Raw genomic sequence first — 25,584 nt, forward strand, 5'->3', positions numbered from 1 at the left:
GCGGTCACTTTAATGCTTAAAGCAACACTACCTGCTGTATGAGCACAAATCAAAGACCTGGCAAGTTCAATACTTTCACCACGTTTTCGACCAAACGAATAACAGCAGTCAAAGCTGAAGCAGCCAACAACACTAGAATAATACTTCCATCTCTATGAGAGCAAATAAAACACATGTCAAGATTAATCACTTTTGGCAGGTTTTCGTTTGAGTGCTCAACATCAAAGGAAGCCGATGCAGCCAACAACACTAGGCCAATTGGTTTTTAAAGAAGAATTAAAGTCACACTTCCACGAGTGGTATGCTAAACAGGTCATGGATGCCATTAAGGAAAAAGATATTACTGGTGATGATCAGTGCACAGTATTAGTAAACCTTGCAATCTCGTCAATCAAGCCAATTCACGCTGAATGGATAATTGCAGCTCACGTGACAATGAGTGAAAGATCGGACGTTATTATCAGTGGTCTTGAGAAAGCTGGACTTGATTACTTCAGCAATTTGCGGATTATTTACCTGAGAAGCATTTGTGAGTACCAAGAGACTTGATTAACACGATGTTGATACAGTGGTTTTGTATATACATAGTTTCATTACTAATAGTGTTTCAAGAAATAGTTAAAGTATTTTACAGGATTGTTGTTCTTTTGGATTAAAAATGCATGGATAAAATGAAATATGCTTTCAGAAGGATTTAAATGTTTCAAGTAATTGTACTTGAATGAAGGATTGATTTTGGATTATTATTTTTTCATTTTGTTATTACTATTGTTTGAATACCTTATGCTTTTTCTCTCCTTTCTCTCTAACCTTACTTACCTCACATATCGATTTAAGGCAGTGAATGTAAACCTACAGCTCTCAGCTACCTTATTGAATGTGTGCATTGAAACAATATAAAATTATTTATAATTCTTGTTTGAAAAGGTTAAAATTAAAAATTAAAAAAAAATACATAAAAGCTAATATTTAATTACCATATTACAGTATTGAACTTGATTTATCAAATACTAATAGCTGTGTTAATCTCTAGGAATGAAACACTGTAAGAAAATGGGGGGTGGGGGGCAATCATCCTATGTAGCTCAATTTTCGTTGGGGATTTAAATTCGTGGTTCGGGGCAACAACGAAAACCACGAAAATTGTCCCAAATGAAAACTGATGATACTATAGTATCTCTAAGTGATTTCTGCTGACCCTCCACAACTCCCAACACCGTCCATTGGTGCCTCCATCGTGGGGTGTGCCCTTGGGTTATTGTTGCTTTTGTTTGATTACGAGCTTTTGTTGGATATGGTTTATTTTCCCCAATCAGATTTTCACATGTTAAACTAATAACATAAAGGCCATGTCCAGTTAATATAGTTCTCGTACAGTTTTAAATAGGAAAAAAATCAGAATACTTTCTTCATGCTGGGATGAGCCAAGCTAGACTTCACTAATCTGGGGCCAACAAAGAATACATTCTTATGGGGGAATCAGCTTGCAAAGATTTACTTAAGATGGGATCAGCCCAGAATACACTATTATGCTGGGATCAGCTGAGCACAGTCTACTTAAGCTGGGATCAGCCCAGACTACACTCAAATGCTGAGATCAGCCTAGCAGTCTACTCAAGCTGGGATCAGCCCAGACTACACTCAAATGCTGGGATCAGCCTAGCTGTCTACTCAAGCTGAAATCAGCCTAGAATACACTGTAAAGCAGAGGTTAACCTATTCATTCACAAATGTGATCAAGGATAACAGGGGAAGCAATAGAATAGTATACCTGGTGCATGAAAAACCTAGTTTCACAGAGTTCATTACTGTGAAGCAAATTCCAAAGTTTGTAGTGAAATTAAAACTTGTGTTTGTTCCAAGGATGAGCAGAAATTTCACTTTTACTTGGAATGAAATCACAGCATCAATATTTTACCAATAGAACAATAATAAATTCAAGAGTCAATGTTGTTGTTTTCCTCAATAAAAGCACACTCTTTTTTCAATAAAAAGAATCTTGTTTTCTTGTCATTCAACAATAACCCTAGACTATAAACATTCACACACAAAAGTCAGCAACATCATGCACAGTGTTTTTGCTGGTATATCTGTGACATATATTGAAATCTCCAACAGTATTTGTTTTAACGATTGTTCATTATGTGGGTATCTCAACAATAAAAGTAATTTAAACAGAAAAGCAAATAACTATGCTAGACAACACTATTTAGTGAGAATTATTTCCAGTGTCATTATAAAACGAGTATTTGGCCATTAAATCTTCCCTCCACCCTAATTTCTTACTGTTAATGTGCATCCCTTTCTTAATTTTCAAAGGTCCATTGGCATGCCATCACTTATGCTGCAGTGTATGTTTCTGGACCCCAACGTGTGCAAATTATTGAGAGATCTATTCTTGCCTTATTTTTTCAAGTAGGTTTGTTTTCTAATTATTTCTATCTGGAAATTTACAGGCTTTCTATCTATTCCTGAAATACTTACATTGTAGAATGTCATGATATCTGAATAGATGTCATTGTAAAGAGTGGTGACCTTCACCACAAGGTTACGTAGAGGACGAACAAATTCGGGGAGTTCATCTTCATCAATCTGTCCCAACTTCTCCATCACATCCAATGCTTTCTTCCTCACATTAATAACCTGTAATTGAACATTAAAAAAAGGATTATCTTCCACTGAATACCAGTAATAAGCTCCTTAACTGAGCCGTCATGTTCTCCCTCTTCTCAAGGTTTAGATTTTAAATGTATGAGACAGTACAAAGGGGTTATTGACCCACAATGCACCTTAAAACAGCCTCTCAGTAGCGTTTCATAGCAATACCAGTATACCAGTTTACCACAGTATTTTTTTTTGGGAGATATGTACTGTGTTTTTAACTGAATTGGTATTTTGGTAGTTTCTGTCAGTAAGGAATGTACAGAAATTCCCATGGACTCTATGTATTACATTAATGATATTAACAGCATATTTTTGTCATTCATGACAAATGGTTAAAAATGCTGTCCATTATTTTACAAGACGGTTGTATCTAGCACAAATTATTAATATTATAAATATGATTATATTTATAATCCTTTAATCACATTTTTGGCATATATCACATGCAGTGTCCAAATCGAATGTTGTAATATATATTTGGGCCAGACCCAACTTTCTGCAAAATTTCAGATTTTAAAAAATGTCATGTTATAGTGCATGTGCATGCATGTGCTAAGTATATGTATTCCTTTATAAGATAGTGAATAATCCTCTGATGTTTTGAAATGTACTTGTTTTCTCTCTAAACTTATGTAATTGCTCAAGTCCATTAAATATTTTCTCATTTGTTGAGGGAATGTGTTTTATGTTTCTCAAAATTATTTTGCCCTGGTGTTAGCAACTCACTCAAAGATTCTCTGCCTATTATATCAGTATCAATACTTTTTACTTTTACCAACAGTCAACATGATTTATTTCAGAGTACACCACTCCCTCGATAACTCGGGTACATCGGGGTCCAGAAACATCAACCGCACTATAAGTGAGGCGCGAGTTATCGAGGGACCTATAAAATAAGCCCAAAGCCAAAAAAGTGATTGACGACATAACAGAAAAATGGGGGGGGGAGGCAGATTATACTGTTGAATACTCACTTCATAATCGTTCTGAGATTAACTGTGAATAAATATCTCTTAATAACGGTGTACTTGATTATTTCCTCATAGGACAACATTAATTTCAGGATAAATTACAGCATATTGAGGCGATCGTCGAAAACATTATTCCACATGGTTTCCGTTCGCTTAACATGTGTACCACTTCACACATTGGGTACTACGTCACTAATTTTTATGTTGAATTGGATACATTCTGGTTTTATTGTTTGATCCAAATTAGACGTTTTTTATATACAAAAGATCGACTCTTTTTGAGAAACAGTGTCGATTGAACGATAGATAGTTAGATAGATTTGAATGCGACAGAAGTAAAATAGAAAAAAAAAACCAAGGGTTAATCAGTACTAACATATTTAATTGGTCTACAAATTTAAAACAACGTAAATTAGAACAAGTTAATACTTGCTGTTTGTGCCACGCTTGACAAATATCAATTCACTTTTTGAAAAAAATCAGTTAATTTTTTGTGTGCGTGTTACTCCTTGGTTTCTCTGCTGCCGAGCAAACTCCCTCAGATTTCTCAACTGCATGAGCTTTATGTAGTTAACATTTTGGGTCTCCAGCTACCTTATGGCAATATCAAAATATTTGATTGCTTCCTGTGCAGAGGGGTGGGGGTGCAACATCTGCGTCTGCATCACTTTCAACACTTGTATTACTCCAGTTAGAATCATCTGCTGCAAATTTGTTCGTCACAGAATTAATTATAGTTTCATCTGACATGTATTCGGCTGTGGGGTAATCACTGTCAGCACAAATTCACTCCTCCATATCATCAAGAGAAACGCCCATCTCAGGACCATGAGTCTGTATGAATTTCTCCCAAACAGCCTTGGCATTAATGACATCAGTTTCACTGAAACATTCGAAGTCACTATCATCGTCGTTGTCTCTGTTACTGTTTTGCTTTACGTCAAAGGCAGCTCCAAGACCCTTAATCCAGCACCCGAGGTCTCTTGTAATCGATTTTTTTTTAATGCAACAAACACTTCCCCAAGGCGTTGATCAAAACAAAGCCAGCATGTACATGTAATTAAGTTCTCACAGAAGTACTCACAGGTTTCGATGTGACGGTCAATTGACTCTTTTCATGTTTTCAATGAACAGAATATGTTGTAATTATAATGTTTACACTAAAACGGAATTAAAGGATTAGAACGTGACTTTCACACAGGAAGATGTTTAATTGGAGTTTATTTCGTTCTCTGTCGCCACCTGTTAGCATTTACCAGAAGTTTTCATGATTGCTATTTCACCAGACGGTTTATTTACAGTATAATGACAACTATTTATCATAAAAACTTACATAATATATGATATCTTTAAACAGAGGTCTCACTAGGATTTTAAAACTGGGTCTTTCTGCCTCTGAATTCAATCACTAAATATCAGTACATTTTCTCACTCAGCCGACAGTCGAAGCCTTTGAACTAGCCGCTTAGCTGTTGCATCATGTTCTTTTTTTTTTTAATGTACTCTTATAAAATACCAACAGTTCATCAAAGAGTCTTTCAGTCACTGAATTCTGTCATTGTAAATATCAGCACAGTTAACTGATCAACACATTTTCCCACAAAGCAGGTGGCTGAAACAGGACCAGCAAATCTTTGAATTTTCCCGCGCACCTATTACATGCGTACGGAAGATATCCGCCTCGGTGATTTTCTGCGTCCCAGATCAAAAATTGGCATCCAAATATGCGTAATTAAGCGTTTTCGAGATCTCTGAAATTAATTCTTCTTTAGAACTTGCAAATTTCAAAATATGGATTATATTTTTAAGGGCATTAATCACCATTTTCGATGATAAAACGAGCAATGTATCAAGGTTTAATTTATCAATTCTTATCATAATTTTTTCATGTTCAACATATTTTAAAGATATTTTAAATACATTTTCTCTGGAAAAAACCGGGAGCCAAGAAGGACACCGCGTTATAAGCGGGATCGCGAGTTATCCGGGCGCGAGTTATCGAGGGAACGGTGTATCAGCTATATTGGACGCTTAATCAACTTACTTCAATTACAGCTTTTAGATTACAACCTATAACAGCAGTTACACATACACATAGCCAATTCATCTGCTATAAGATACTGGCTTCTTCATTTTCCTGCAAGGGGAGGTCACTTTTATTGCCTTTTGAGCTAAAACATTTTATTTTATTTTCCTCAAGACAATTAATTTTAGTTTTCCAAAATAATATTATGGATATAATATGGTGCTATTGAACAGGAGCTCTATACTGATGGACATTTTAAAAAAATGTGTCAGGCCCTTGATCAGAATGTTGAATTATTGGTCCTTAACATAATTGCAGTATACTGTGTTATTATTGCAGTACATTCAAAACTACTGCTGTATACCATCGTACAAAATCTTTCATCAGACCCATCTTTACCTCTCGGTCTATGATAAAAATATTTTTTTTATAACCACATTTCTTATCTTATTCCATAATAAGAAACTCAAATCAAAAACTTTTACCAAGAATGCTACAGTTCTACATTTTCATTTGACACAATTTCTCAATTAAACCAAAAAGGCATGTATGGATGTGCTAACCCTGTCTACACTTTGGCGGATTGATCAGACATTTCAGTGCTTTATCCAAGCAACATCTGTTAGTTGTCATGAGTTGTCTCCTTTAGTACATAATGCCACTGCATCCAACAAAATTCACAGACTTGAAGCACTGAAATATCTGATTGATCTGCCAAGGTTTAGCATCAGAACTTTGGTTAGTGAAGATGGGCCAGGCAAAGTGTGTCAACCTTTTTACATTTTGAGCGCTGTAGTGCAAACAAGAATGCCCTTTGCCTTATCTACTTTCAATGGTGTCCCCAAAAACCTGGTGCTGAACCTCATTTTGCTGACATCTGCCTAATCCCCCAATACAAGAGCTGTTGGTCAAGAATTCTGGGTCAGTAGGATGCTTTCTTTTGCTATGAAAACAAGTATTTCAAAGTTTCTCAAGATGATATATATATTCATCCATATCTGATGGCACAACACCATAATTTGTCCAATCCTGAAAGCTTTCTATGCCAGGATGCTTTCTGTAAGAAATGGGTTGTGCAAGTCTTTTTGATTAATCTATATAAATATTGTTTTTTTCAGCAACTCTGTCCATATTTGACACTGAATTGACTGGCATCAAAACAGAAAGTCTCTTAAGTCTCTATGCTGTCAAATTTGGTCAAATTCTCTTAACCCTTTACCTCATAGAGCATTGTGACAAAGTGCAGCTCGCTGTACATAGAACACAGGTTACCTAGTCGACCGCATACGCATAGCTTGCCTGTGAACTATTAAGCAATGTAGTGTATGTTACGTTTAACAGCAATTTTAACCATTTTACATTTTTGGTACACATCTATTACATGTGGAACAATTTAAGAGTAAAGTCCGATTGTTACAGCTGTGTAATTATTTATCACGGAAGAATTTGTTATGTGCTTTAAAATCTGGAGAGAATTCGTTCACCGTCATATCAGTGAGGCCGTGTGACCAACCGTAGAGCTGCCATTTCTCATACTCGAAATTTACAAGTTTTTCATCTGTGTCTACATCACTAAGTCACCTAAATTTGATAATTTATAAAAACTAATTGCAGCCTATATCAATATCAGAGCCTTTACCTAGGTTATTGAATCTTTCATAGTTGTGATTCTAATCATGAAAACTTCGTAAGTACTGAATGAAATCCGCGACCGCCATTTTGGAGAGTGGAGATTACGACCCAGTTACTTTAAATAGCAGATATCGACCAGTACATAAACAGTGACCACGTGATCTGACGTAATTGTCATTCACAGAAATGAATGTAGTATCTAATAAGGGGTTTTCCCCGAAGGTGGCGCTACGAAAACCGGCTTAAAATGGCTGATGTTTACAGCAGACGTAAAAAGGCGCTTCTATGGGACTTTTGTAGAAGCGTCAATAGTCGCTTCTATGCGACTTTTGTAAAGGCGTCCAAAGACGGTTGTATGAGGTAAAGGGTTAAGTGATTTTTGAGAAGCAGGCATATAAAGGTTTATCTATCAATGGAAACAAAAACCATAACTGATTAAAGATTGGCATAACTTTTATAAAATCTGGAAGTCATCTATGGTAGAATGATTTGTTAAATTTGGTCATAATCTGTCGAGGTGGTTTTTAAGAAGTCATTTAAAAGATGTTCTATTTTTAATAATGGGTACCCAACATAGATGTTATCTATATCATCTGCATAAATTAGAAACCCAACTAGGCAGGGATGCTTTCTGTCAAATTTGTTCAAATTCTGCTAAGCAGTTTTTGCAAAGTCATTTAAAAAATATTTTTAGTAATGGTAAACATATTTCATTACGGTAGGCATTATCAATTCAACACATTTGAAAAGCCATGATGACTTGATGCTTTCCGTCAATTTTAGTCAAATTATGTTGTGCGCGTTTGAGAAGTGGTTAAAAGGTTTGTCTTTTTTTTAGTGTGTATATATGTGTTTTGGATTTTTAATGTAGCTTTAACAATCTTTCAGTCATATTGCTACAATGTCTACAGTGTGGCAGTTTATAGTTATGTCTAGTACTGAGACATCATGCTGTAGACATATGACATCATGTCCTACCCAATCACATTATCCTAGCACCAGGAAGACCAGTCCAAACAATAATGTCTTAATGTTGAATGACAAGCAAGGCAGCTGCAAGTACCATTTTTATATGTCTTTATTATAACTTGGCTAGGGTTTGAACCCACAGCCAAGGTGGACACTCTAACCACTTAGGCCACTGGATTGGAAAACATATCAGTGTGTTCTTATAGATCTTGCTGCCACAATGGTCCCTGTAAAATCGTGTACAAACTACCATTTTTGAGAAGTTGTAAAACAAAAACATTTTAAAAAAAGCAATCATGAATGAAAAGAAATAGAACAGATGACAGAAGATTCAGAAGTTGTCAAATATTTAAAAAATAAAAACAAATTTAAAAAACGCAAATGTGAATGAAGAAAAATAGATGATGGAAGTTTCAGAGGACCTTGTAGTAAGGTATGGCTAGGTGAGCTAAACAAAGAGCAAACCTTTGATGGCAGTTCCTCTAAAGCCTGAACAAAAGCAATAATCATATCTTTGATGGAGATATCACCATTGATTATACTGCGGAAAAGGTCCACCCCTGTCTCTAATGCTCTGATCACATCCAGGATGATCTTACCAAACCGTTTGGCCGTCTCAATGATTTTGGAGGGAGAAAATTCCTAAAAAAATAAAAAAGTGTGAGAATTTTTGTGAAATGCAAACAATCTTGTAAAATTATCACTTGCTTTATAAAATGACCCTATCAGGGTGTTGAGATGACAAACCTTGTTTAATTCATTGATGGATTGAGTTAATATATTCATATTTCAAAATATAGTTGTAGTTAGGGCAGTTGCAATAATGTCTGCAACTGGTAGGTTAAACTGCAATGTTTTTGCAGAGAAAAATTTAAAAGACAAGCCTAAACATTGTGATGCATTATAAAATGTGCACAAGAGAAACAATACTGGATGTAAGTTTGTAAAAATTATATTTGAAGAGTCAATAAGATCCCTGACTTTATTACTCAAACTGCAAGATTTTACTGCTCAAGCTATTTAGCAAGCATCTCATTTAAGAATATTTCACTGCACTCAAGGTGGATTTAAGCAAGCAAACACTATATGTATGCAGTGGGGTTGTCAGGCAGAACTAATTTCAATTATTTAATATATAAATGTCCCAATTGCCTGAACTTGCTTACCTCTTTTGGGATGCAAGTCACCTTGTCCATGCTCATAATTCCATCCTGCCATTAGATGGAAAAGTTCTAGAACTCTAGAACATGAAGAAAATAGACCCAGTCTGACTCCCACATCATAGGCCCATGCTAAATACTCATCCTCTTGGACTGGAACACATAATATGCTTGGGACATCAGAGCAGGGTAGAAAGGAATCTTGCAATACTGACAAGTAATTCTTGCATAGCAAAAGTTAGTCTCACCCTATCCCCTAAAAATAACCTACATTTTAACAGCAGCAATATAAAACTCACAATTACCTTGCTGAATTTGCCAGTTTGGAGGGAGGCTCAAGACATAAAGAAACTGGTATAAACCAATTAACTTACCCTTACAGTAGGAGTATTCCTAATGCAATCTGACAGTTGGGTTACTTTTTGAGCCATTATTACAGGGCTTGAAAACAAAATGCCTTTGCTCTGGTGCAGTAGAGATTGAAGGTAAAAGAAGGAGAATGTGAGTGACAAAATGTAACATCCTCCAATGAAAATGATCAAGACTGCCTCATGAAGTGGAAAAAGGCTTGACTTGAGGAGTTTTAACTTTCAAAAAGGATCCCTCCCAGTGAGAACTGACAAGCTCTTGAATAGTCAGGGTATTCCACCTGGAAATAGTGGATATTGAAATACCAACAGAACTCTTAATAGGAAGGAAGAAACACTTCTGCTCCTTTCTTCTCAATTTTGAACCAACCAAATAGATCCAAATCCCTGTTGCATCAGAGATTGACGGTAAAAGAAGAGAAATGTATCATGTGAGTGCCAAAATGTAGCTCTCCTCCAATGAAGAATGATTAAGATAGCCTCAGGAAATGGAAACAGGCCTGACTTCATGAGTTTTAACTCTCATAAAGAAAAGATCTCTCCCAGTGAAAACTGATAAGCTCTCTAATAGTCAGGGTAATCCACCTGGAAATGGTGGATCCTGAAATACCAACCGAACTCTTAATAGGAAGGAAGAAACACTTCTGCTCCTTTCTTCTCAATTCTGAACTGACGAAATAGATCTAAATCCCTAACTGGGCAAATAAATGCATTTTGATCAACCCCTGCAAAGATATAACTGAATCTGGGATCTTGATAGAGAGTGGAACTACCAAAGAAAGCTGGTTCTTTGCCTGGAACCAGGGTCCATTAAGAAACTGACTCATAATTAAAGTTTAACCATAAACAACCCTTCTCTACAGACAAGGCACAATGCTCATTCCATCTCCTCACAGATGCCAAAGATAGCTGGAAGACAGTTTTAAGGGAAATGTTCTCAGAGGAAGCTTTACTCAATAGTTCAAATAGTGAATATGAAATGAAAATGAATTATGTCTTTGCCATGGCAAATGCAACTTGCAACTTTACTCAAAAAAATGGTCTCTGCATAATGATCGCTTGATAATAGCTAAGTATGAAGGTGGAGAAAATGTGAGCTGCTGTGAAGGAGAAACAAGATGTGCTGTGACAGCAGGTCTTTCCTCTATAGTGAACTCCTGGATTCATCTACCAACAAGGCAAGGATACTGGTGACCAAAAATGGTTGGAGCCACAGGACAGATACCAGTATGCCAGTGATTTCTCAGGCAAGTGCCTTAGACCTCTCAGCCATCCAGGGCCCCATATCCACACATTAACAGAATCCTTACAATGGTATTAAACTGAACATTTCACTGTGTGCCAAGAGAGTGACAAATCTTGCAGGAGGGACTGGCTGAGGATATTGCACATCAACTAGTCATTCAAATATGGGAGGATAAGAATCTGCAGAGATCTCATGTGGCCTGTATCGCCTTCCATCACCCTGATAAAAGCTGTGATAGGGCAAACAGCAGAGTTCAGACTGAACAAATAACCTACTCCAGGCAAAACCTGGGGGTATTTCTGCTGGGGAGGAAATACAAGTATGTGAAGGCATACATTCTGAAGATCAATGGAGACCACCCAGTTTCTGGGCCCTATCGCATCCCAGACTGAAGTGGTACTCTCCATCCTGAATGACTCTTCCCACAGGAATGTGTTTAATGTGGACAGATTGATTATAAGCTGCACACATCCTCCATGATACCCAACTAGACCCCTTTTTAGCCACCTCATTTAGCAAGTGGAGGATGAGAGGAAGGTTTGAAAAACCCGGGGAGAAGGACCCAAAGGGGCAGTCTGGTCTGCCTCAACAATCCAGGAGAATTAACAGACCACCTGTTATGTCACCTGGCAAACTCCTGAAAAACCTTTGAAAAAGCTCTCCAAACATCAAAGAACATGGGAGAAAAAGCGAATCCGGGTGTGATACTACTGACCTGGACAGTCTCTCCAAACTCAAAGAGGATTCTCTTGCCCTCCAAGACAGAAGACTTGTAACACAAGTCCTGAGGTAGAAGGCAGTAAACCTCTCAGCCACTTCCCATATAAAACTTATTAGAATCCACCAACACAGAAAGGACATTGTCACCTGTGCTTGCTCCTTCGGAAAGTAGTATTTCCATCTAAACATCTCTGTATTGAGACAAAAACTTGGGAAAAATAGGGTTTTCTTATCCCTTATATCCTCATGGGAAGTCGTGCCTCTCATCCTTCCAGAGGGAAGCGGAACAATCCCCATCCTCTTTGCATAGCTCCACTTGAACAGCCAAAAGGAGATCCACAAGCCACATTATCCAATTCAATACCCTCCTGGAATTCAGGAGGTACAAATCCCATAACCATTTGGGATCAAAGAAGTGAAAAGAAGGAAATTTCTTCCTACCCATATAAGTATGCCTACTCTAAGCAACTTCCAATCAAATTTGTCAGGCAACAGCCATCAAAGGAGAGCCTGTTTGTGCCTACATTTCCCAACACTTAGACATTTAACTCTGAAATGAACAATATCAAATATTCAAATTCAGAATATACACTGCCAAAGAAAGTACTTATATTAATATTCTAATACAACTATTATTAATGTGATTTTTTTATATTTTTACCATAGCTTTAACAATTTTGCAGACATATCGCAATGATGTCTGCAATGTGGCAGTTTATAGTGATGTATAACACTGAGGCATCATGCTGCAGACATGTAGCATATGTCCCACCTATTCACATTATCCTGACACCAGGCTGACGCAAAGCGAGGCAGCTGTTAGTATCATTTTTGTAAGTCTCTGGTATGACTCGGCCGGGGATCTAACCCGTGACCTCCTGCATCTGAGGCGGACGCTCTAACCACTAGGCCACCGGAGCAGTTATATTATTAATGTACTGTACTACCAAATATTATAATGTTGCAAAATTACAAAATTTTAGCAGTACTTAAGCTATGCAATTATTTATTTAGGCTTTTTATTAAATATTTAAGGCTTAAGTATTTTCCTAACAAGACAATTCACTGTGTCTGCACCAGCAGGCTTCTAGTCACCAGCTAATATGCCCTTACAGTGTGTATCAAAGAAATTTCTAACAAGTTCTCACCTGCAGTATGTTAAGGTTATATTCAACTCCTCCGCCCAGACAAAGACGAGCTTGGAAAAAGTCAAGATTGATCCCAAGGATTCCCAAATGCACCCTGGCATAAGCCTCATCATGGACGTCAATCTTCAGGTGTCCCTCAAGAGGTGCTATGAAAAGAACACCAATCAGTATCATTTATATCATTCAAAATTGGATGATTTTTATACAGCAAAATGCATCTCAATGCAAATAATGCCAGAAAGCTGATAATTTTCTTGTTTGTAAACATACAAAGTTATTCTTTGATTAATTCACATGATTCCTGTACATACCATAAAAAAGAACTCTAGAAACTAGACAATCTGTGTCAAGCATATTTGAGCAAACAACACGAGGTTGGGGCTGTTAAAAAAACTACATGCCCAAGTGGACAAAATTTACGATGGAGGAGATATGACTTGTCCCCATTGATTAGAGACCCAAACTGACTGCTGCTGTGACCAAATAATCAGAGAATGCACAGTTGGTACATAGTATAGTTCCTTGAAATCCAAACCAAAGGAACTTGGATATGGCCGTCCAAACCTAACAGAAAATAATCTCTTTTAATGGAAATTAAGACAGACCTTGTCATTTCAATATATTAACTACTACGCTTTACAAAATTACAGAAAATTACTGTATTCAGTAGAAAATTTGGTATACAACTTCTTTCAAATAAAGAACCATCATTTATTAACTCGATTTTGATTGGTTGAATGTCCTTTTACTGCCCATTGCTGATGAATCAGATCATTTGTAACATTAACATGTAAGGTGAATCTTTCTAAAACAAAGTTCTACAGCACATAACTGGCAAGTGAATATATCTGCTATGACTGATAGCAGTGCTTGTTTACCAGCAGATTTATCAGTCACTGCAGTGGCAAGGCAGTGGATATACATGTCAGTAGTAGTGAATGGTTCAGTCCCTGAATTTGTCTTTCTCAAAACAAAAATCTAACTGGTTAAACTTGTAAATTTTCATCTCAAACACATCTAAAACTGGGCATTGACTCTAGGTGCAGTTTCGTATTCAAACCTTGCAGTAATTAAAATGAGCTAGAGACCCTCATCATACTGAATGCTTTAATAAAACAAACTCATGGCAACATAAGCATTCATGGATTCTACTTAAAATTACACAACTCCATATGTCAAATGTTCAGATTTACTTTGGTAGAAATTCAACACTGTGCAATACAAAACTGTCAAGTAGAACCTCAGCAGCTAAAGTAAACCTGAGCTGTGGTAATAGTTCTGCAGAATAATGATGGACAATAAAATATTGATTGTCAATGATAATGTTCTAGCCCTTACAAATGTTTAGATCCAGTAGATTTTTCATGATCACTCCAAATGAGGCCCCTATGGCAGATGTGCCTATCTTCTTTCTCCAGTCTACACTAGGAGACTGCAAAAGGAATTTCAAGTTCAGGTCGAAGAAGCCTCGCTTTTGACGATGATGTACAGCTATGTCAGTAGTATTCAACTCAGTCCCTTCTGTCAGGTTCAAAGGTATACTGAAACAGTCAAAAGTTCCATTACAAATATTATACACAACGATAAGATGAACCCATTTAAATAATTCAAAACAATAAGGACACTGCCTGTATGTTAAGCTCTTAATTAAAGTATTGTAGCAAAACATTTTTCAAGTATTTTAAATGCTGATGACAACCCATCAAAGTGACTGATATATTCTGGGAATGAGGCCTGGCACTGTTTATTCAAACTTTTCATCAATCAATGCTGGAATAAATATCATGCTTTGATTTATAGCAAAATAACACCGTATTTTATATCCACTATATTATTTGAACAAAAATCATTAACTTGAGATAAAACAACAAAAATTATCTCAGCTCAAAACAAAATCACAGCCCCTCCCTCTAATTAAATGGACAGTACCCTATAGATGAAGAATTTGCTCTGCGCATGTTAATTGTTGTACAAGTTGAAATATAACAACTGGAAGCAAAATGAGATGTTTAAGCCAACACTAGAGATGACATCCTGTGAAAGATAATCTGTTGTTATTAGAGAGCTTGTTGATAAAAATGGGGAGGTGTTGACATTGAAGCCTACAATTTACTATTACACTACTGATATAACAGGCCAGGAATCTTTGAGTGGGATGCCATCATCCCGGCAGACAGGAACAGTAAGCATGAATCACACTTATTCAGCAAATGAGAAAATATTTAGCAAACCCGAGAAATTACATACAATTTGAACAGAAAGCAATGCTTTCCTGAAAATCCGAGAATGATTCAAACTCTTACAAAGGAATACAGGCAATTAACACATTAATAAACACTAGAAACTAACTAAAATGTGACATTTTTTAATCTGAACTTTTTCAATAACTGGATTTGACCAAAATATCTTCCACAACATTACATATGGCCACCACATTGGCATACATATCAAACATGTGATTAAGGCATAATAATATCATTTTGTCTCAAATAAAATTTGTAATATTCAAATTTTATTTGAGACAAAATAAACTGTTTTCATAAAAAAGAATAATATTTCTTTTAATTATTTGTCATGAAAAAAGAAAACATGCTATTAATATTATTAAATTTGTAATATCCATACATTCTTTACTGATGGCAACCACCAAAATACCAATATAGTATAAAAAAATAGTACCATGGTATCTACCACCAGAAGAAAACAATACGTGGTAAACCAATGTACTAGTCATACCACACAACTCTAAAACGTACAGCAGGATATACTCATCATGAAAATATCTACCCTTTACACATCTTACCCTTCCATATCACCCAGTCAGGCTGACCTGTATGCTGATCCGTATGGAGGACATTGGCTTTGAGAAGGTCCTAATAATGTAAAATGGCTCCTATAATAAATACTCCTCCCCATAGATCACAATTTTAACTTTTAGGTCAGTAACCATGATTGTTGCCCCAATCAATTTGTAGAGCAATGTTTCCTCTCATTTTGGTGGTGATGTAAGAATTAGATTGAAGTGTTCTTGGTACTGATTTACAGCAGGTATTTAAACCTATGGCCAGTAGGCCAGATTAAAGTGTTCTTGGTACTGATTTACAGCAGACATTTAAACCTATGGCCAGTAGGCCAGATCCAGCTCACATATTTACATCAAAGGACGTGACTTAAAAAATTGCTTATCTGGACATGACCCAAAGAAAGTTGCACATACCTGATTTAAGGAAAATTGTTTATTCTTTAAAATACGAGAATTATGGTGTGGTAGTCTGTATTTTAGCAAAGGTGCAGAGTGAGTAATGCTAGTATAGAAGTAAAATGCATAACTCATTGCAAGTTGCTTTGTTCACAGTTCAGCCTCTCAAATAATGCCAGATAACCATGACAAGAACTTCACGAGGATTTGGACACAATGGAACATCCAGTGCTGACAAAGAAAATGCAGAGGCATATAGGAAAAATAACTGCGATCTAAGTCCTCCTAATAATAACCCATCCAGCCCTCCCCTTCATCACCTTCCTCACTGGCACTCTACCTACCTCTGCTGATTTGTGATGAAGACATTGGATTTTGAAAACGCAAAAAGGTACAGCATGGTATGCCATCACTACTAACAGCATGGCAACATATCATAAATACTTCTCATGAAAATAAGCTCCCTTTTCTCATCTCCATCCCCATTCAAATTTCTCAGACTTGTAATCTGTCAATCTTTCCTAATCTGTGATGATGACGTTAGCCTTGGGAAAAGCCTAAAGCTTCAAATGGTTTCTATCATAAATGTCCCCACTAACAGAAACAAATCCCCTTTCCTCATCCCCACCCTATATATCTTCCAGATTTACAATCTGTCAATCTTTGCTTATCTGTGATAACGAAGTTAGTCTTGGGAAGGGCCTAAAACTCCAAAATGGTTTCTGATCATATATGTTCCCACTCAGAAACAAATCCCCTTTCTTCATTCCCACCCTCCACATCCCCCAGACTGGTATTCTGTCAACCTATGCTAATTTGTCATAATGATACTGGCTGGGTTGCATCCAGATTTAAGACAATTTGGACTATATGCACCCTTACCTTAAGAAAAGACAGTTTATAATACGACGAGGTAATGCTAAGCATCTGACCTCTACCTCAAGTATCCTTCTGGGGATGAGTGGTTGGATTCCCCATATGAAAGATAACACATTCTCCTAATAACACAAGCAACACAGACTTGGATCCTTTGATCTGGAACTCTTATATGGTTTAGATGATAAAGCTGAAATCTTCTCACCAACAAAAAAGTTCACTGGCAAATCCAGTAAATCTAACAGGCTGTGTTGATTGATCTAGTTGGGTCTGGTGGCCATCTATGCTGCTGCCACTGACCCTAGCAAATCCAAGTTTGTCTCTGCAATGCAAAATTTCAGACATAAAATTTGAGAGGGTTGACTCTACATGCCGGCCATCAGCTTCAACTATATCTCCCATCAAAACATTGTGTTCAAAAGTGAGGCCTGCAGAGATGGCTTGAGACTTCTGAGCAGTAATCTATGTAAGGCTAATCTGATCTAATGAGACGTCGGAGTACACCAAGCATACGGTCCACTTCAACCAAGACTAAAGGCCATGAAGCATGATATCCTGTGTTCTGGCTCACAGAGATTACTTGAAACATCAAAGCAGTACACTACGAGAGACAACTCTGAACTGGTGAGACCTCAGAGTACACCAAGTGTACAACCCACTTGAGCCCCAAAGAATGGGCTTGAAGGGTGATATAATGTGGTCTGTCTCACACTGCAAGGAAGCATCATTTGCGCATGACAGATGCCTGTGAGCTGCAAGTGAGTCCTTGAGAGCTCGAACAGGATCTTTCATGGTTGCTGTTCTCAACCTGGTTATAGAAGAGCAAGGGACAATTGTTTGATTTACTGACAGACAGTAACCTATTATGGACTATGAGGCCCAACAGGATCATAAGAACCACCTAACCCTCCAATCTGATCTGAGGGGAATTTGGGTCAACATAAAGGGATATGCAGCCCTCTTATCCTGCATGCAGAAGCTAAAGCTATCAGGAAACATGGTCTGCAGATAGTGACTTTAGCAATGTGTAGGCTAGAAGTTTGAAGGGGTTTGAATCGAGTGATGTTAAAAACCAGGATTGGATCCCTTTAGAGACAAAATAAGGGATAATGGTCAAAGAAACCAATATGATCTAAAGGATTCGATGGAACTCTATCCTATCCAAAAACATGTTGCCATGACGCCAGAATGTGTCCAAAATCATGGGGCAGAAGCATTTGGTAGTAATTGGGGCCCGACTGTTTCTCCTCAGTGAACAGAGCCAGAGAAAAGTCAGCCAGTTGAGGGATAGAGACATGCAGAGGGACAATGTAGTTGGTCACTCTCGAGATTCTCCACAACTGAAGGATGGAATTGTTCGACTCAGAAGGCTGAACTGGTAAGAGCCGAGCATGTAGAAGAAGAGGGCAGTTGATTCAGGTTGGCGAGACTCTTTCTGGGGGCATTATCATTAGGAAAAGTAGATACAGGGCTTGCCCCTGCAAAGAGGGGCTATCTAAATCATCTTGCCATTTTGACCCCCCAACTTTAGCACTGTAGAAGGAGCAGCAGAGACCAACAACCCCTTCCAATTGGCTGACAGTGTGTCAAATGACCCAAGCTGTTGTGTTTAGAACTGGGGAGACAAAGGTGAGTAGCTTATGATGCCACCTCATTGCCAAGAGGTTGATCATCAGATGCCCGTGAAGTGCATAAATCTGAGTGATGACCAATTGATGTAGGGACCATTCTGTGTGAAGGACATGACTACCTCTGGATTAATTCTTGGCCAAGTAGTTGATGCAGCCAGAAGGTGTCTCATTTGTATGTTGATAAGGAAGTTGTTGCACCCCCACAGAAAATGCCAGGTCAGAATATACTGGACAAGTGGTTCAGTAGTTCCCCTTTTTGAGGAGTTAGGTCACCACCACAGAGTTATCATAAAAAAAAGAGGACCATTATCTCTGCAGGTGAGATCTTTACAGAAATGAAAGGCATTAATGGCAGCCTTAATTTCTAAGATCTTGATGCAAAGAAGCCATTCCCCAGCTGTAGCTAATGGTAGCAAAGGTCAGGTGGGCACTCCCACCATGCCCACTGGTGGTGGTACTTTACGTTATTCCATCTGGGGTTCCTCAGCGGGATTCCAATGGTCAGCCAACCTGGATTACCCCACTGATGTGGGAATGATCAAATTTTGGGTGTGATCATGACTACTTGATTAAGAGGACATAAAGTGAGATGACAATGTGCTGGCAAGGCCCACATAAAGAGATGGTCAAGTGGGATCAAGTCCGGTGCCTCATAATAAACAGTAGCAAGAATTCTCCCAATGAAATCCAAGTCCTGTTGGAAATGGACTCAATGAGTTCAACGAATCTGGTAACATGAACACAAGGGGATGTGCCAGATTCCGATTGGTTAAGAAGTCCATACCTTAATGGACAAAATTCTGAAGCTCTGACTTTCCCAGTTCACTAAAAGGCCTAGATGATCTAGAAGAGAAGGAAGATTATTCCCACCTTGGAGTAGGGTATGACTTACCATGTTTCTATAGGATGCTGCCCAGGTATGCTGCCCTAGATGATGTTGCCCAGAAGAGGGAGATAATGCAATCCAGTCTGAGGGAAAGCCCAGATGGTGTGACTGAAGGGATGAATGACGAATTGATAATTGTGTTGTGGTAAGTGCATCAGGGAAACTAGCAATAGATGTGGTGGATAGGGGCCTGAAAGAATGTGTCTGTCAGATCAAGACTGAAGGCATACTCGCAATGTCTGATGGAGAGGGAGATTGATCTCACCATACCCATCTTGAGTAGGGTGAGAAGACTCCGGTCAATGATAGGCCTCCACCTCTTGTTTGCATTCTGAAAAGCAACAGTTCTGAATAAAACACTGGGGAATGTGGCCTCGGCACAAAGCTCCTTGAATGAAGGATCTTACGGTGTATTCATGTAGAGTAGGCATGGGGACTATTGATGAATGAAACCCGAAGCCCCCCCCCTTTCTGAGGGAACAGGGAAGTCCAGTGAGCTCCAATCAGTTTCATACCACCACTGTACTACTGCATCATAGGGATCAATGGGGGTGCACATAACTAAGGAAACTGATGCCTCTGCTCAGTCATGTCTGTCCTAGACACGAGCTTCCCCTTTAAGATAAGCTGTGAGCAATCTAATATTTGGCAAAGCCAGCCTTCCCAGTAGTGCCAGCATCTGGTGTGAATGGTATGTGGTTGGCACAAGAAGACAGAAAACAAAGTACAGATTAGCAAATTAGTAGGTGACTAGCTAGCTACTAGCATAATTTATCTAACTTGGCAGCCCAGACTGCCATTGACTACATATTATAGATGGTGTATATCAGAAACAATGTATACATAATGTAACAAAGCATGAGTCATGGCAGACTTCCATGCTTTGAAATTGCATATAGACCTTATAAAATAATATTCTGTGGAAAAGACACAAACGACACAAACTAAAGCAGAAACTAGTAATGGGTTGAAAATTACTAGACCACTAAAATACTGCCTAACTAAAGACCTGTGAACGTATCATATCATAAACATATGGTCCTATATTAAGCAGCATCATTTATATCATAAAAACTCATCATCATGAAAACACTACCCTCACCACTAAACCTCCCTAAAATAGGTACTCCACCCACCTTTGGTTGTCTGTAATAATAACATTGGCCCTGGGGTGGGACTGATATTGAAGCATGGCATCATATCGGACATACTCATCTTCATCATTGGCTGCTGTGTGAAGAAGAAAGTCTGCAACCTGTTGGTTGAACAAAACAATTCAGCATATTTCCAAGAAAAGTTAACGGAATCAATAAAACCAATATCATAAGTGATGTATACTTACTTATTCATAAATTAAATTTATGCAGATTTACTGTTTTTTTTATAAAGATTACCATGAATAGCATGTTTAACAACATTCTATGTATATCTCTTAAAGTTCTGTAAAGAAACTATTTTTCTTCCTTTAAAAAAACCATGAACATTAATCTTTCACAGGTGTCTTCCTTACCCCAAGTGCAAGCCATCCTCACAGTCTAGCCCTGGTACAAAATGTGCAATTAGTCTTATTGTGTGAAAATAATTTACATTTTTTAGCCACAGTGATCTTTGGCCTTTGACCTTTAGACTCCAAAATCATTAGGACTTTTTCATAACCCAAGTGCAAGTCACCAACAAAATATGGTAACTATAGATGGTGGAGAACTTGAGTCACTGTGCAGAAATAATTTTGCTTCATTCAGTGGCAACGATCTTAGCATTAGACTTTTCAACACAAAAATCAGCATGATTTTTCCTTGAATCCAACTGCCAAGCTATCCACACAGTCTGACCATTGTAAATAGCAAAGAACTGTTGTTGCTGTTGTGCAGAAACCATTTTTCTTCTGTTAGTAAGTGACCCTGACCTTGTCTATTTTCACCCATTAATAGGATTCTTCCCTACCTCAAGTACAACCCATTCACAAAGTATGGTAACTGTAGAAGTGTGCAGGCAGATCAGTGAACATCATTAATCTAATGGCAGGCTTATAAAGAAATGGCAAAAGCTACAATCTGTTGTTTTACAGTATCAACAAAACTTGTAATATTTCAGCAGCATGAAATCACCATCATTTTCCAATTTTACACTAAGGTAACTGTTAATTTATACAATTTTGAGGAACCATTACATGAAAAAAATTTCCTTTCTCAAAGAAAATACTCACATTTTATTATAACTTAAGGCTATTTCAATGACCTACCTCTGCGTGGTGATAGTCACGTAAGGCATGTATGGCTGCACGCTTGATCCAAGGGGAATTCGTGCTGTTGATGTGGGATACAATGTATTCCAGAGAACTATGATGAGCTGCATTGCCTAGGGCTCCAATTAATGTAACTTTGTCATGAATGTAGGCCTCTCTTTCTTCAGGTGTCATTAACTCTCGTTTATGTCGATACTCCCATGGATCTGTAAAACATGTGATTAAAAATTAGTTACGAAACAAGGACATTACAATGGATACTTAACACACATACAAGAACTTAGCTGTATTCATAACATTTATGCCAAAGGTCTTAAGACGAACCTTTCACCTTAATACAAAAAGAATATAGATGTGCAAACAAGTTCTAAATCTTTTAGACCCCACACAAGTTCACTCAATTTCAGACATCCAACATAAACATGTATAATTAAAAAGCAAGCAAAAGCACTTTCTAAATGTTTTACATTCAAGAACAATCTACAATACTTTCTGAACAGATGAAGCTAGACATATATTGTCATGTTTTATGTAATTCTGTCTTAACTAACTTAAGTATCGTTTATTTGTCATGAATATTCATACAAGATCCTCTCTTTACTAATATGAAGGCCAACCTTATCATGAATTTAAATACATTTTTATCTGATGAATATTCATATTCAAAACCCTCTCTACTACGATGAAAACCAAGATCCTCTCTTTACTACCATGAAGGCCAAGCATACCATGAACTAATTTAGATATATTATATCTGATGAATATTCATACAAGATCCTCTCTTTACTACCATGAAGGCCAAGCATATCATGAACTAATTTAAATATATCTGATGAATATTCATACAAGATCTTCTCTTTACTACCATGAAGGCCAAGCATATCATGAAACTTCTGTATGGCGGCCTGAGCACGCTCCTTATGTCCTTCCTTCTCCATCACGCTTATCACTGCACCATATGTCAACACAGCTCTCTGATACGTGTCCTCCTTGAACATGGATGTGGAAAATTTGTCCCTGTCAAAACACATATCCTCCAACATCTTCAACAGTGACTGAAATACAGAATAATGTCTATTAAATTTTAGATGTTTTTCTTTGACCAAAAAAGATTTTTATATGAGTGATGTTAAAAGCAGTTCAGGACAAAACAAGTTTGATATCAAATTACAACAATGAACACTCAACAATTACTTGCAAAGAATATTTTCAGTATTTGCTGGTTTCAAAAGTTTGTATCAAATATTCTTGGAGAATGTTAAGGAGAATAATTACATGGAGAAAAATGAGGACTCCTGAAATTACACACTAATGGATGGAAATGCAGGAAGTAAAACCTCCATGACAAACAAAAAGAGATCAAATCTACAATCCTACTACAATCAATGTTGTAAAAGATTTAACCCCAAACCCCCTTAATCACTGACCTTTTCATCTATTATTTGGAATCTTAAATATTTTTTGTAAATCACCATACATGGTAAGTTAACTTTTATGATGCAAACTGAAGATATAGTCATTCAAAATATTTGTAAAAGTTATTTTGGGGTCACTTTAAATAACACTTCTCAGCACGTAAAAGATAAAAACAAATGAATCTCACCTCAGTAGGAAGTTTCTCCATGCCAATAACTTGCATCAGTAGCCGCTGTACCATTTTGTGATCAGGCATTCGCTGTATTATAATGTATCGAATAAGAAGTTCCTGGGCATGCTCAGTCCCCAAAATTCCAAAGGCATCAATCATATTAGCACGGTCCTTCTGGCTTCTGGCAAGGCTAAAAAAAAATTTTTTAAAAAAAGAACAAAGTTAATATTTTTATTCAACCAGTCTACCATCTCTGATGTCATATGCATTCACTGCATCTGCCAACTACACAAACCAAATTGACATTTGTTTCATTTTCCAGTCAAAGTATGTTCCATGTACAGTTCTTCTTTGTTATAAATTGCCTTGTTATAACAGGACTCCTGTGTGTGTGTGTGTGTGTGTGTGACTTGGATTTTCAACGTAGCTTTAACAATTTTCAGTCATATCACTGCGACGTCTGCAGTGTGGCAGGTTACAGTGATGCCTAGTACTGGGGCACCATGCCACAGATATTCAGCATCATGTCCCACCCAGTCACATTATCCTGACACCAGGCCAACCAGTCTAAACACCAAGCTCTTAATGCAAGGCAGCTGTTTATGAGTCTTTGGTATGACTCCTCCTGGGTTCAAACACATGTCCTCCCACATCCAAGGTGGAAACTCTAGACACTAGGACACCAGAGCAGTCTGATTCTGAACATAACCCTATGGACCACATAAACAAAATTATATATAAAATGTTTTAAAATTAAAACAGTACTTTTCAACATCAGCTAAAAATTTACATCAGAACTACATCATTTGATTTGGACATTACCAGCTCAAGTTTTTACAGTCACTCTTTAATTAGTCACTACTGTATTCAATAAATGTATGACAGTAAATTTGTAGCAAATTATGCTTACCTGAAACCAGACCTCCCTAAGACAAAATTCATCTTTATGTCTATAATAGACAAAGGGCAATAACTCAGGCCCATTACCTTCTCTTGCCACCTACAGGTGGCACCAGTTTAAGCTGGGTGGAACATCATGTCATGGGATGCTTACATTGTGGGGATGATGGGAATATATTAAAATAATGTGATTGAGTCAATATTATAAAATAAAATAATTTACTACAAAATTTGCTTTCTCCTTTGAAAACATTCCAAAATCACATTAACATTAAGAGAATAGGTAATAGTTGGAGGAAATGATGAACATCTAACCTATACTCCAAGTAACTTACGAGGGAAGAATAATGGCTTCAAAGGTTAACCCAATCTCCAAGCAGCGCAACTGGAAGTGACATGGCTTACATCTGGGAAGAAGAAACTATAAGATTTTTTTTAAACACATAAAATGCCCAGGCAAATCCAGCAAAGACTGCTGGGTGCTTGTCCTGAGGTTGTGCTGGTGTCAGCTGAGTCTAGAATCTGCTTATGCAACTGAGTCTACCAGATCCAGAGTTCATCTCTGTTGAGCCCAGTCTTGGAAATAAACTCAAAGGCTGAATGTGCATGCTAATTGATGGCCTCGAAGATATCTTTGATAGTGATGCAATTGTCCAAGCAAAGCTTTCATAAATTACTCTTATTTCATGAGCAGAGATCTTCATGTGACAACTCTATTCTAGTGTTAAGTCAGAGTATCCCATGCATATTACCCACTTCAACCTCGATGACAGGGCTTGTATCCTCTTTCCAAGTTTTAACTGGGAAAAATAGGACTCCTTGAGCTCCAAAAACTAGCTAGAACTGCTTCATGTAAGGTTTGAGCAAATGTACTAGGTCCTATCTGAAAGCCTCTTCAGCTGTTTCAGTACGGGGAGAGAGATCATATGATGACATTAGGAACGCCCACTGACAGCAACCAATTCATGGCAACAAAACAATGTTGCATCAGGATAACCAAACCATCTGATCAAAACTTCCTGCTATAATGATGGGACATGCATAATAATAATCAGAGCCAACCTGAAACAGGCAAAGAAAAGGTTGGATATTTGTTGGGACAGACTCACTCTAAGGGATGATGTTTTAACTTTATGCCAGTCCCTGAAAATGCACCACCTCCTTTGCAAACTTTGAAAGTGGAGGGCCTCCTAGCTCATGCAATTCATTCCAAGATTGAAGAGTTGAACTGTTTCCGCTGTAAGGCTCTCTGAACAAGAACTAGTGTGAAGGAGAAGATGGTCCAGCTAAGATTGAGCAAGCGGGTCCATGGGTCTTTGAGAAGATTTAGCCCAGTCAGAATCAACCTGGTAAAT

General features: G+C 37.6%; 1 protein-coding gene across 1 annotated transcript in view; it reads right to left on the reverse strand.

Annotated features, from left to right (window-relative positions):
• The window catches only part of LOC149782249 (uncharacterized), a 665,894-nt gene that overhangs the window by 599,307 nt on the left and 41,003 nt on the right, over nucleotides 1-25,584 (reverse strand). Inside the window, exons 7-15 of the mRNA XM_089935099.1 lie at nucleotides 24,565-24,636; nucleotides 23,345-23,519; nucleotides 22,532-22,796; nucleotides 21,739-21,947; nucleotides 20,633-20,751; nucleotides 14,243-14,445; nucleotides 12,905-13,050; nucleotides 8,728-8,904; nucleotides 2,485-2,643 (exon numbers count right to left, since the gene is read on the reverse strand). Of these exons, the coding sequence (XP_089791225.1) occupies nucleotides 2,485-2,643; nucleotides 8,728-8,904; nucleotides 12,905-13,050; nucleotides 14,243-14,445; nucleotides 20,633-20,751; nucleotides 21,739-21,947; nucleotides 22,532-22,796; nucleotides 23,345-23,519; nucleotides 24,565-24,636 (1,525 nt within the window). The remainder of the gene's footprint in view (nucleotides 1-2,484; nucleotides 2,644-8,727; nucleotides 8,905-12,904; nucleotides 13,051-14,242; nucleotides 14,446-20,632; nucleotides 20,752-21,738; nucleotides 21,948-22,531; nucleotides 22,797-23,344; nucleotides 23,520-24,564; nucleotides 24,637-25,584) is intronic.

This window comes from Sinohyriopsis cumingii, chromosome 15 (genome assembly GCF_028554795.1).
Source record: "Sinohyriopsis cumingii isolate HCF-2022 chromosome 15, ASM2855479v2, whole genome shotgun sequence".
NCBI classification, from domain to species: Eukaryota; Metazoa; Mollusca; class Bivalvia; order Unionida; family Unionidae; genus Sinohyriopsis; species Sinohyriopsis cumingii.